This window comes from Dermacentor andersoni, chromosome 2, assembly GCF_023375885.2.
Source record: "Dermacentor andersoni chromosome 2, qqDerAnde1_hic_scaffold, whole genome shotgun sequence".
Classification (NCBI taxonomy): Eukaryota; Metazoa; Arthropoda; class Arachnida; order Ixodida; family Ixodidae; genus Dermacentor; species Dermacentor andersoni.
Window position 1 is genome coordinate 100640245 of NC_092815.1, and position 12379 is coordinate 100652623.

Here is a 12379-nt window from a genome sequence, read left to right on the forward strand (position 1 = left end):
TTTTAACTTTTTGTCTGAACTGTAACAAATTTCATTCAAATCAGACAACTGGCTGCGCCATAAAAGCACTTTTCTATTTTATGTGTACTTGAATAGGTGGCAATGGAGTCGGTCCCAAGCTAAAGCTTCCTATTAATGAGTGGTGTCACTGGGAAGAGGGGGGGGGGGAGTCAAAGGGTGGCAGACCGCCCTGGGCGCAGCCTGCTGAGCAGCAGCTGTGCTGCTGTCGCCACTTGAGCCTTTGTTTTCTCTGTGGCTCGTAGCCAAATGCAGTAAACATCTGCACCTGAGGCAGCTGAATGGGCCAATGAAGGAAATGGGCTGTGGACTCAAAAGTTTGGAGTGTCTAGCACCACAATTTCTAGAACACTTACAAAATGCAACATGTCAAGCTGCACCACATCGCCTTTATTCATATTTACAGAAATAAATGCCGGATTACAGGCAAGAGTAGGAGTCTTGCATGTGAAAAATTATTTCACATTATCTATAGAAAATGTGTGTCAAAATAGGAGCGAGTGGCAAGAGAATGAGAAGGGAGGTGTGTGTGTGTGCATGTGTGTGTTTTGGGGGGGGGGGGGGGGGGGGGTGACACACCGAGCAGTTGCACTGGGCGTCGACACGCCGCGTGACGCCACTGCTCTCTTTTAATCTTCTTTAGTGCTTGCTTTCAGACAAAGCTTGCTATACTGTTCCCATAAGCTGGGCTTTGCATGAACACGAACAAGCTGCAAAATGTGCTGCACAATTTATTGCTGATGAATTCAGCAAACACACATGAATATTTTTCAACAAGCAGCCCATCTTTTAAAGACAACCACCAGGCTTCTCTGAATATGTAGTCACGGTATTGAGTAGAATGTCTGCTCAAATAGAAGCTTCAGTGTTTCTCTCCCCCATTTTGGATTGGGCCAAGCAGTTCCTTTCACATTTCTGTGATCTGTGAGCATTTCTCATGACAACATGGTGGTGAGTGTATGAAAGTTGCACATAATAATGACTGTACAAGGAGTCAGAGAGAGAGCACTTTGGTGCACCGCTGATGCATGAGGCCAGGGTCCCAGAATTTTCGTTTCTGTAAGATATTTAACTGCTTCAAAGCAATGCGAAGTGCAAGTCATTGTATGAAGAGTTCTTTTTTGAGGTTTCTTCTGTAACTGGTTTCATAATTAGCACTGTCCGCCATTTCAATTAAAAATGAATAAGCATCTGTATTTGCAGGCGACACAGTAAAGTTTCTTCACGTCGACTAAGGCGAGGTAAATTCTTCAACTCAGTCACTATCCGCCAAGTGCTGTCAACTCACCTTGAGCAAGGCGAACCTTGGCGCCAACATGCACTGGAGTTGAAACCACTGACTTGGTCAGTACCAACATATTCTCCAGGCCAATGACAACAACTAGATATGGCAGGATCTCACTGGGGAGGCAGGATGACCGTGGTGACACCAGAGGGCTGTCAGGGCCAGAGATAACAGTAATGCGCTATCAGTTTAAAGCATGTGGCATGCAACAAATAGATTGCAGCACCGATCCTAGCCACAGCGGCTGTATTCTGATGGCGGCAGAATGCGAAAACAGTCGTGTGCTGTGCACTGGTTGCACGTTAAAGAACCCCACGTGGTCAAAATTAATTTGGAGCCCTCCACTACAGCATCCCCCATAGCCCACCGTGCAGTTTTGGGACGTTAAGTACCACAACACGACTTAACATAACTAAAAGAAACTAAGAGGAAGCTTTTATTCATTCACTTATATCTGCAATTACTGGCCACAGAAACATAAGAAAAGGCAACTAGCATTTATGATGAAGCACAACCATGAGGAGAGGGTCTTCGAGGCGCTGTTGCAAAGCGAAATAATGAAGTATGCAGCATTAAAAGAATAAAAATTAGGCATGGGCAAAGTTGTGTAAAACTTGTAATGAAGTCATAAGAACTAATCCCATAAAAAAATGCTGCACCATAAACAAGAGGAATCGGCAAGCTGCTAGCTTTTCAGCAAGTATGCGGACTAGCTTGGTACACTGAAAATTGTGAGCAACACTATAATCACTTGATTCCTTTTGGGGGGCTTGCTGCCGTTCGAACTTTTTCATCAAAAAATAGTAATGTAATACATAAACTTGCATTCACAAGTCCTTTCAGAGGGTCAAACTTCCAAATGAACTTAATTATAACGTCCCTGTAAACTTGTAAGAAAAGCAACCCAAAAGCTACCACCATCATAATACAGTCCAAGGGAGCATGTTGTAATCTACAATGATGGCTGGTTTTTCACTGTTTTCTTTAATGCTTTAAACAGGAAGGAAAATATGAAGGAAAACGCAATTTGCAAAGTTTACTTGAAGTTAAACCAAGTTTTCAAATTACATAATGAAACATTTCGTTTATGTTAGGCTACTTTTGGGGACACTGCACCACTTGATCTAGACCAAATAACTCCGTGAAGTTGCACTTTGGCAGGATTGGCAACTTCCACACAAGATTTTCGCAATGACAATGCAAGAATGTGACAATATGGCGAGATCGACGTACCTTCCATTCAAAGTAGGGTTCAGGCCAAACCAAAGGCAGAGACCAACAGACATGAATAGTGACATGACCACGGTGAGAACTGCACTCACTGATATTGCCCACTTGGACTTCACCAGCTCTATTTTGCCTGCATGACAAAAAAAAAAAAGAGAAGGAGGGAAGAAAATAGGCGTCAAGCAGACTGCGGTAGATAAGCTAGGCACGTGTGAAGCAAGGTGGCATTGTGTTGTTTGGCCTCCCCTCGTGCACTGAGGGCCCCGCACACAGATGTCTTAAGAGGCAATTATGAATTTAGAGGTACACCACCAAAAGTTTAGGCTCCCAGCTGTACTTTGAAAGTGAGTGGCACCTTGCTTTCTTTGCAGCACCTTGAACAACTGTCATCAGTAATTGATATACAAAAACTGTTTAACTGTGTGCCAAATTGTGTTAAGGGGCTATTTATTTACCGTTTCACAAGTAACTCGGAGGCGAATACATTTTCTTCTCAAAAGCCAGCACAATTTCCAAAGGTCCACGGTTTGGGAACCCATTAAATAAGTTAAATACCATATTTAATCAAATATAGGGAGACCCCCAAAACATCGCTAGGCCAGGAAATAAAGAACACACCTCGAATGTAAGCCAAGCAAAAGAAAGACATTTGATTGAACATATAGAAAAGAGTGTACATTTTATTATGCAAGCACACGTGTCGTAAGCATGTCCAACTTTCACTCATCGTCATCATCCTTTTTTGTGCGACATCACTGTCCTCTTTGTTGCTCACTTCTTTCCACATTGGATCCTTGCTTCCATCCAGCACATTCTATATACTGCGCTTTTGGAACACACACACAATCAGTTCAGCCAGAATTTTGTCTCATACCACCACAATCCAGTTCGCTAACTGATCAAGCAAAGCCCGCTTGATGCATCTGGTAAGGGTAAGATGATGCTCTTGTGATGTCAGCCAGTCAGTATAATGTTTATGAAGCCAATCCTTGAACGGATTGATGGTAGTGACATCAAACGGTTGCAGTTGGCTCATCATGCCTCTGAGTAGTATTGTGATGTCCGTACGACCTTGTAAAAGCATGGTCCTCACGATGTTGGTCGAGTGCCTGCTCCTTACACTCTTTACACAATGGCACCCCCCCACCCCCCCTGCGTTGCTATATCATCTTGACCTAGTCCTCTACCATGGCGCTACTCATCCACCCATTCTCGTGAACACACACAACAATTTTCTTCAAAAACACTCCTCCGACTGGAAGAGTCCTGCGCCTGAAAACAATGTAAGGTAGCAGCTTCCGCCCATCGGCTATGCAATGCTAGAGCATAGCACATTCCTTCTCGTACCTCACAGTATTGACCTTGACTTCTTTGGCACCCTTTGACGACCTTGTGAAAGCATGATCGTCATGACGTTGGTCATGTGCTTGCTCCTTTCACTCTTTACACAACCGAGAACAGCAAGGGAATATTGAAGTAGACTGGTGTCTGGTGAGCATTCTCAAATAGACCCACTTGGTAGCATTTCTCCAGCTGTTTCTTGATTGGGTAGCGATGGAATGCAAAGAGCTTCTCCTTGAAGTCGATAGAGAGACTCTAGCATACTGAAATACGTCACTGGAGGCTGAATTTGAAACATTTCATAATTTGCATGACCCAGCCTCTGCTGGCCTTGAACTAGGTTCGTGTGAAACCTCAAAGTTCATGACCTCCCTCGCCTTCGCCCACATTATCTACATTGTTATGGGTATTCCCGCTTGTCTTTGTGCCCTGATGAAGTCGGCATCATCTTTTTCTACCCGTGATGTCTACCTTATGTGGTCCGGTGAACGCCATCCACTTCAAAGTACAGTTGAAGAGCATGTTCTGTTGTTTCTGCCATTGGTGCACATTCTTTTCATTTACGCTGAACCCCTCCTGGGCTTGGCGGCTTAACATTCTGTCCGCTTGCAAAAGATTGTTCACTTAAAGGCCACAGTATAGTGGCATTGCTTGGTGGGTGCCATTGTGCCTTGAGCATGGGCTCTTCACAAGGTTATGGTGGCTAGAACGAGGTCTCAGGGCGACACAATTGACTGCAAGCACAAACGCTCAGAGCAAGACGCTTTGAGAAAACAAAATGACGGATTCGAATTTGTTCACTGTAAGTCTGTGGCCTCGAGGTGGTATTAAAAAGGCTGCCTACAATTTTTCAAGGACCTTCTATTTTGTAGCACAATAGAAAGCCTACCATTCAAAAAGTTTAAAAACGTGCAGTGGTTTCTCTAAAAAGCAAGTAGAAATTCTTAGAACAGAATTTTTCTATCTGCTTAGTCTCTTCTTACAACTGTGTACGGACACCGGCAACACTGATTACTGGATGTGATGGCAATCTCGGAGGCCATGCATCAGTGCACCACTTTGTTCACTGTGGCTCCGTTTGTTTGCACAAGGCAATGCCACTTTTCAACACGCACTTGCTGAAAATGAAAGAAATTACTCTCCCATGCAAAGAAAAGTTAGCAGAAGAGCCATAAAATGCAAGTTCAGGCTATAGAACACTGTATAGTACAAGCAAGATGACTCTCCCTGCACAGTGTTTTGGTTACGTGAGGGTATAGGGATTGGTTGCACTGTTTCACCATTGAGCGGTGCCCAAGTCATTTTTGCATCCACTTCCAGAGCCAAATTAAATATACTATACAGTATTTCCTTGTTTATGGTATAGAAGTATGCTCACTTACGTCAATATTACACAATCTTCTCATTCCCACCCGAATCCAAAGACATGTTCCATGCGGTATATAGTCTGTACCTGGCAGTTGCGGCCAACCCGCACCCTCAAATCTAAGCTGACCCCCCCTTTCGTACATTACTTTTTCGAAAAAGGTATCGGCCTACATTTGAGTAAATATGGCACTGTATAAAGGAAACCATATATATTTATTCAAAGCAGACCAGCCAGCCCTATCAAGATGCAAAAAACATTACAAGCCATACTGCAAAATAATGAGGGAACTGTGCAAAAGAGAAAAAGGAGGAAAAAGAAATCAGTCTTAGCTAACCTGACTGTACACACTATACAAGTAAAATATGACTGTGGCATGCACTTACGGACGGAGTAATAGATGTAGAGAAACAAGATGACATAAATTGTGCCCAGGGGCACAAATTCGGCCAGCGTGTGCTGGTACTGGAAGTGGACGTGTACAATTTCTTCCTGCTCTCGGTCCTTGGACGACGAGTTGTGTGAGTGCCCCGGATACGCCTGGTGCAGCTTTTCCTCGAGGGTGTGCACCACACTGGACCAAAAGAACAAGATGTGGTACAACGTAACCCCATGCTGTGTTCCAAAGCAACTAAAGATGCCTAAAGGCACGTGTTCACACTAGCGATCCACAGAAGTAACACAACCGACCACAACTGGTGACCAAGGAGCGACTCACGGCGATCAACATTCATAATGGTTAACACGTCCTGCCCATCGCCACAATGAAATGTCTCTCGAGTGGTGTCGTTCCCGTCTGCCCGCACCACCACTGCCCTGTAAAATAAGCGGCAGCATATACAAACATCCTGCTCCTGCACCGCTGATTGCTTCAGCAGCTTTGCAACTGCAGTCATGTGACTGAACAATTTAGCAGCAAGTAACTGACCCAAAACAGTTTATTTTAGACCAAAGTGACCATTTGCGACCAGCCACTTTGCAACAAACTTGGCTGCATGACTAATGCCCGTTGCTGATGTGAATGAGCTCTAAGGCTCCTGATCATAGTTCGTGTTTATACTTGAAACATTCATGGGTCCTGCAAGTGCCGAAATCGGTACGCATGCCTCTCCTGTTCTGGAAATCATTGTTTATGCAGCCATACTGCCAACCTTACATGCACCATGCATTGTCATTATATGCATAAATTCTATACTCTGTCTTATTAACTCCTCGCAGTGGAGCAAAGGCTAGGGCTCTTGTCAGCCAAACAGTAATGCAAGCCAGCTACAGTAAAGCCTCACTATAATGAAGTGAACGGGACAGCAAAAAAGCTTTGATAGAAGCAGTAATTTGACAAAAGCGGAGGTGCCATGAAAGCTGTGACAATAGTGCACCAGCTGTTTGGCAACGCCACAGAAGTAAAACAAAAATGACAAAAATGGCCAAGCAATCCCATCTCAGTGAAGGCCGTAACTGTCTCGTTATCATGCTGAATAAAAAAGAGAGTTCAGTTCAGTCTGCTGCAAGTTTCTTCCAGGTGCAAGCAACTGCACTTCAACTTATGTAATCATTGTGCAAATCCGTAGTCACTACTGCTGCATTCAATCCTGTTGTGAAGCAGATACAGGAGCTCCTGCATCTGCACCATTTTCAGTATCTCCCAAAATGTTTTCCAATTTGCAACTTCATTTGGCTGCCATTTTCCACTTCACGGATCAAGCAGAATTGCTCGAGAATCAGACACTTGCAAGACGACCTCAGTGAAGCTGTAATCTGCACGGGAAACCATAAAATGTCCAACTGAACCACCCGCAGATGCTGTGCACATGCTGTGCACACATGCTGCCCACCAGACACTTGCCAAAACTGCTGAAGCTGAACAGGCCTAAAGTCTCGCTATCTCGAAATCACGTGCCATGCACGTGCACGCCTGCACTGGAGCGATGATCACCGTGGCAATGCTGAAAGGAAACGCTGAAATATCAATGGCGAAAGAAAAGGAATAAGTTAGTACTAATTACCTGGGCTCCCACTTCTTCAGGACAATGGTGACAGCAAAAGTAATGACCCTTTGCCTGTTCCGCACACAGAACTTCTTTATGCCAGTTTCTTTCCAGGGGACACCAAAGAGGATCTCTACAAGCAGCAAGAGAGATCACAGGATCAACTGGAGTCTCTCTGGCACATTCAATAAACAAGTAAAGCTAAGAGCAGCAATACAATTCCTTAAAATGTAAACAAAAAGAAACCAAGAAAAGTTCCTACCTCTCAAGTAGTATGAATTTGAAGTCTCATCTTTCTGATTGAAGATGCTCATGAGAGGTTGGCTGTCGCGCCGGAAGCTGCAAAGAGATTTCCTACTTAAAAGCACGAATTTCTCTAATTCAAGCTATCAGAAAAAGGAATAATGAGAAACAAGGACGGTCAAAATGACTGCGTAATGTGCATTAACCAATGAAGCCAGCAAACAATGAAACCAAGGAATGCATTGGGGGAACTAAATCTGCATTTAAATGAAATGTAGAAGTAATAAGCGAAAATGAAAGTCAGCTTTCTGTTGGTGGGAGCTGAACCTTGCATACAGAGTACAACACCTATTGCAATGCACGTGTATACATTCATATTGTGTATGTGCACATATCACATACACAAAGCCCAGTGCAGGCTCTTGCATGAATTCACACTACAGTAACACGTACATTGCTCACGGAATGAAACGCGTCAATTTAGGGCTCAGTAATGCACATACTTTCGTTTCAACCGGCTGCAGTTCGTGTCACATCGACGTAATTGTGGCGCGTACACTTACATCGGAGTCCTCTTCACCTTTGGTGACCAAATTCCTAGCGACATGACATGGTGCTCTCGCGTACTTTGCACATATGTAGGGTTCTACTAAATGCTCCGTGTCCTATTTCATTCTGTGAGCACTGTACATTAGTAGAAGCTATTGATTACACAGGTCATTTACTAACATGCATCAACCCTTTATTCTGATGTATGATCAAGGTAAATGAAAATCTGAACAGTGCCCTTCATATGGCAAATCTTCCAATTTCTAAGGGCACCTCTCGACACTATCAACCAAGAAAGGCCATGAAGTTCAGCTGAACGCTGTCAACGTCAGTCTAACTTAAAGTGACCATTGGCAAATGAATGTGTACAAAATGCACTATGCTTCAGCCTTATTGTTTCATAGTAGCAGCACTCTGTGGTTAAGAACATCATGCACCCGCTTGCTGCAGTTATAGGTTGCTATATGAAAGTGCTGGAAAAGGGGGTATAGTCGAAACCCATGATAACGAAATATTCCGTGGCAATGAAATTCTCACGGCAAGGAAATATTTTCGTATTCCTGGTATGCCCATAGCATTCAATGCATTTTGTACCTGTCGACAATGAAATGTCGCTGTACTACAATCCTGCATCAACGAAATTTTCCAGAAGGTAACCCCGCATATTACCCACTCATGCAAGCCTAGCAGACTCCAAAATGTGCTCAAATGATATTGCTTTGCACTATAATTGCATTAACTATTACCACACTACACTTGCGTAGGCACCACCATTTTTGTTTACAAAAATAACCAAGCGCCAGAAGCGATCACGTGTGCTGGAAACACATCATGGCCGTCATCTTGTTTTTGTTGATCGCCCATTTGAAGCGGCACATGTGTTGCTACCAACATGTGACGATGGTTTTTGCACACCTAGTGCAGTGCATAATGTGTGCCTTGGTGTGAAAAATACAGCAAAAACAAGGTTATCCATGTCCCACTGACGTGGAATTACTTATGGCGCTTGAGATGGCAGTCACAGCATAGAGTGCCATGCATTGGGCCATGATTGAGCGATCGTCCGGGAATACACATCCCTTGGTTAAAGAACGCTGGTTTTGGTGCTACCCGACAGGCATTGCGTGCGGATTTGGCACCAGACGTAGATTTGCACATAGGGGCCATAATCTCGATTGATTGTCTTCGGGAATGCGAGATACGATCACATTCACACTCGGCACCTATGTGTCAGCAGTTATGGGCAACAGTGTGCACTGGAGAAATGCTGCTGCATGCGTGGAGCGCTGTTGCTCTGCGTCTGGTGCTGAGTTACGCAAAATCTCGCAAAAGTCATCGTATCTCCGAAAGCAATTGACCGAAGATTATGCTCCACGGCAGTGCTGCCACTGCTGATTGACGCATGAGGCACACTTTGTACTGTCGGCAATGCAGTTCTACTATTTATAGTTGAGAAGAGCTTGCCAAAGTAGGCTAACGGAATTTTGACAGAAAAGTTTCATTCTGCAACGCATTACCTATGTGTGCTGTCTCATTTCACAACAACGAAATTCTTGCAAAAGCGAATTTTTTCGCGTTCTCCACCGATTTTGTTACTGCGATATATATATATATATATATATATATATATATATATATATATATATATATATATATACACAGCAGAATCTCGGTAAACGAAAATCGCTTAAATAGATTAGCTGCTTGAATGGAACAACAGCATGTAAGTTTGTTGGTTTAATACTTCAGTAGTGCAAAAAAAAAAACTTTTGGTAATTGGAGCAAACTTTTTTTTGGCTACTCTCTGTAAACCATCAGAAGCAAGCTAGATCTAAAAGTTTTTCAGAAAGTGGCAGGATCTTGAGAACATTTTTTTGCAACACTAATCCAGGCCGCCATCCTTTGAAAAACAGTGGCAAAAAATTTAAGCACGCAGGAAATTTGATAAACTTTTAATTCATAGTATGTATATAGCTGAGCAGCTTCGTGACGTCGCCACTCTTCCCATGATAAATAAGTCAAAGGGTCACTAGAGGCAAATAAGAAGTCGATGTGGACTGTTTAAATACCATTCCAGAAACCTCGCAATGTTTGTTTCGGGCCAAGAAAGGACTTAGTTTACGAGAAAATTGCATCTGAAGGATCTGAGTACCTTTTTCGAAATTCAAATCTCCCACTACCCAACCGAGGGAGTGGTGATGTTGCATCCGCCTTCATCGCCTTTTGCTGCCATCGGTGAGTAAAACGCCACCCGACAGACGGCGGCACCGAGCCAAGACAGAGCAGTGGATTCACCACTGCAGCTGCTTTTTGGTCAAGTGGCGTAGACCGTTCGTGCATCCCGCGGCATAATATGGAAGTTGAATTCTCTGCTACTTGCAGTTTGTGCGAGTTTTGCGAGCCAGCAAAACCAGCACAGCACTACGCAATCAGGAAAGTAGTTAAACGTGAAAGCGTGGGCGGCGCAGAGTTGAGCGAAAACGAAACATTTCGACCCCCCACATCATTGTCAAGGGTAATTTCAATTAGTTATTTTTTTCTAAAAATGAAATAGAACTGGATAAGTAGCATTTTATTTGATCTTCTAATACAATACAATTATGTTTTTTTGCAACGAGTCATTGAGTACTAGTGACAGAATTTAACTGAGGAGTGCTTCGTCATCAGGTAAGTGCTTGAATATCCCAGAGGAGTCTATAATCATGTCCTGCATTTACCTGTTTCTCAATTACTAAGGCCCTGTTCGCGATAATATTGACGCCTTAGAGATTTCCAAGCACTAATCTCTATCACTTTAGCTTGACTTAATATTTGCCTTTAGTGTCCCTTTAGGAGAACCAATATTTTGGACAGGGCCCAGCTCGATAATTTGGACTCCCCCTGTGTGACCTCGTGTTATTGTGCCACCGACTGGAGCCGCCGGTGCACCCTTGAAACTAAAACAAGCTACGATTCACCAATCGCCATCAACTGCAACTAAACCACATTAACAACTGGCTGCTATATTCACTTCTTTATGGTTAACCAGGGTGTCTACCAAGTTGACATTTCCAAATTCCCTGAGTTTTCCAGGTTTTCCCTGAGCGCCTTTGCAAAATTCCATGAATGATCCAGAACTCTGTTTTATGTCAAGACATGCTGACACCATGTTGCCTGATGCTGTCACTCTCTAGTAAGCATGTTGAAACAAAAAAATGATTTAATCCAGTTTGAATAATAAGGAGTAATATCTATTTTATTTAAAAAGAAAACAGAAGGAAGGTGTTAGTAAAATGCACAGCAAAAAAAAATTATAAAACCAATTGCAAATTGGGTTGAACATTTTCAAATACGAATGTAAAGGAGATGCATACATAAGTAAATATTTTTGAATATTAGTTATTTCTATCAACTGATAGCAAGCTCATCGGTATGAGGCCTGAACTTTGTCACAACTAAGATTCTCTCTCAGCAGCTGGGAAAACCTCAACTGTCCTGGCAAACTCTCAGCCCATACGCAACATCTCGGTGTCGGGTTTCACTGCTTTAAAGAGCTTATTTTAGTTTGGATGAGGGACACCTGCATCTCGGCGTCAGCCAACGCTTTGTTTTTAGAGCTCAAGCTGCTTCAAAAAGGCGGCGGCACGCTTCCTTTCTCGTTAGTTCCTCAGTTCGTCGGTCCTTTCTGTTCTCATCGTCCTTCTGGCACGTGTTCACCCCGTGGATCATTTGAAGCATCCTCTTGGTCAGTTCTACAGTCAACGTCCGATTTTTCGGACTCCCTAGGGGCCGCAAAAACATCCGAAAAATTGGGCAGTCCGAAAAAAATGAATGCATGTCTTTAACTGCCCTTAAGGGCTAAAATTGCCACAGGCACGTCCAAAAATGCTCTTAAGGCCTGCCAGTACACTTATTAGGCATATCGGTGCTCGTACTGTGACAGGAGACGGGGGTGCACGCGTGTACAATTGCCCCTTCCCACGCTTGTTATTCTTCACCACGTAACACTGCTGTACTGAGGCGACGCTAACTTTCGGAGACTGGCATTACGCAACGCGCTGTGCTCTGCAAGCTTCAAAGCTATTCGTGAGGATTACAAAGGCGGAGTCGGTGCCATTTCTGACAGCGGCGAATTCTTTCAATGAAAAAACACCACACCGCAAGGCAAGAAGCTTAATAGCGAACATAGAAGCAGCTAGACGTAACATTGCCGCGGTGGTGGCTACGGCCGCCAGCGGATCTGCATGGTTCGAGGAGGCGGCGAGATAATCAAAATGGTGACAGTGGTCGCTTTGATTATTGCCATTTCACACCTGCAGTCAGGGCAATATACACTGACTATATGGAGTATGTGGTGGTGCCGCAAAGCCGTGCGAATTATCGGGC

The 12379-nt window shown here is 43.7% G+C and overlaps 1 protein-coding gene across 2 annotated transcripts in view; it reads right to left on the minus strand.

The window, feature by feature from the left end:
- SCAP (SREBP cleavage activating protein) overlaps positions 1-12379 on the minus strand; it is a 100923-nt gene that overhangs the window by 50123 nt on the left and 38421 nt on the right. For both annotated transcript variants that reach the window (XM_055076722.2, XM_050188346.3), the window contains exons 6-10: positions 7485-7561; positions 7241-7355; positions 5624-5811; positions 2537-2663; positions 1307-1455 (exon numbers count right to left, since the gene is read on the minus strand). In XM_055076722.2, the coding sequence (XP_054932697.2) occupies positions 1307-1455; positions 2537-2663; positions 5624-5811; positions 7241-7355; positions 7485-7561 (656 nt within the window). The remainder of the gene's footprint in view (positions 1-1306; positions 1456-2536; positions 2664-5623; positions 5812-7240; positions 7356-7484; positions 7562-12379) is intronic.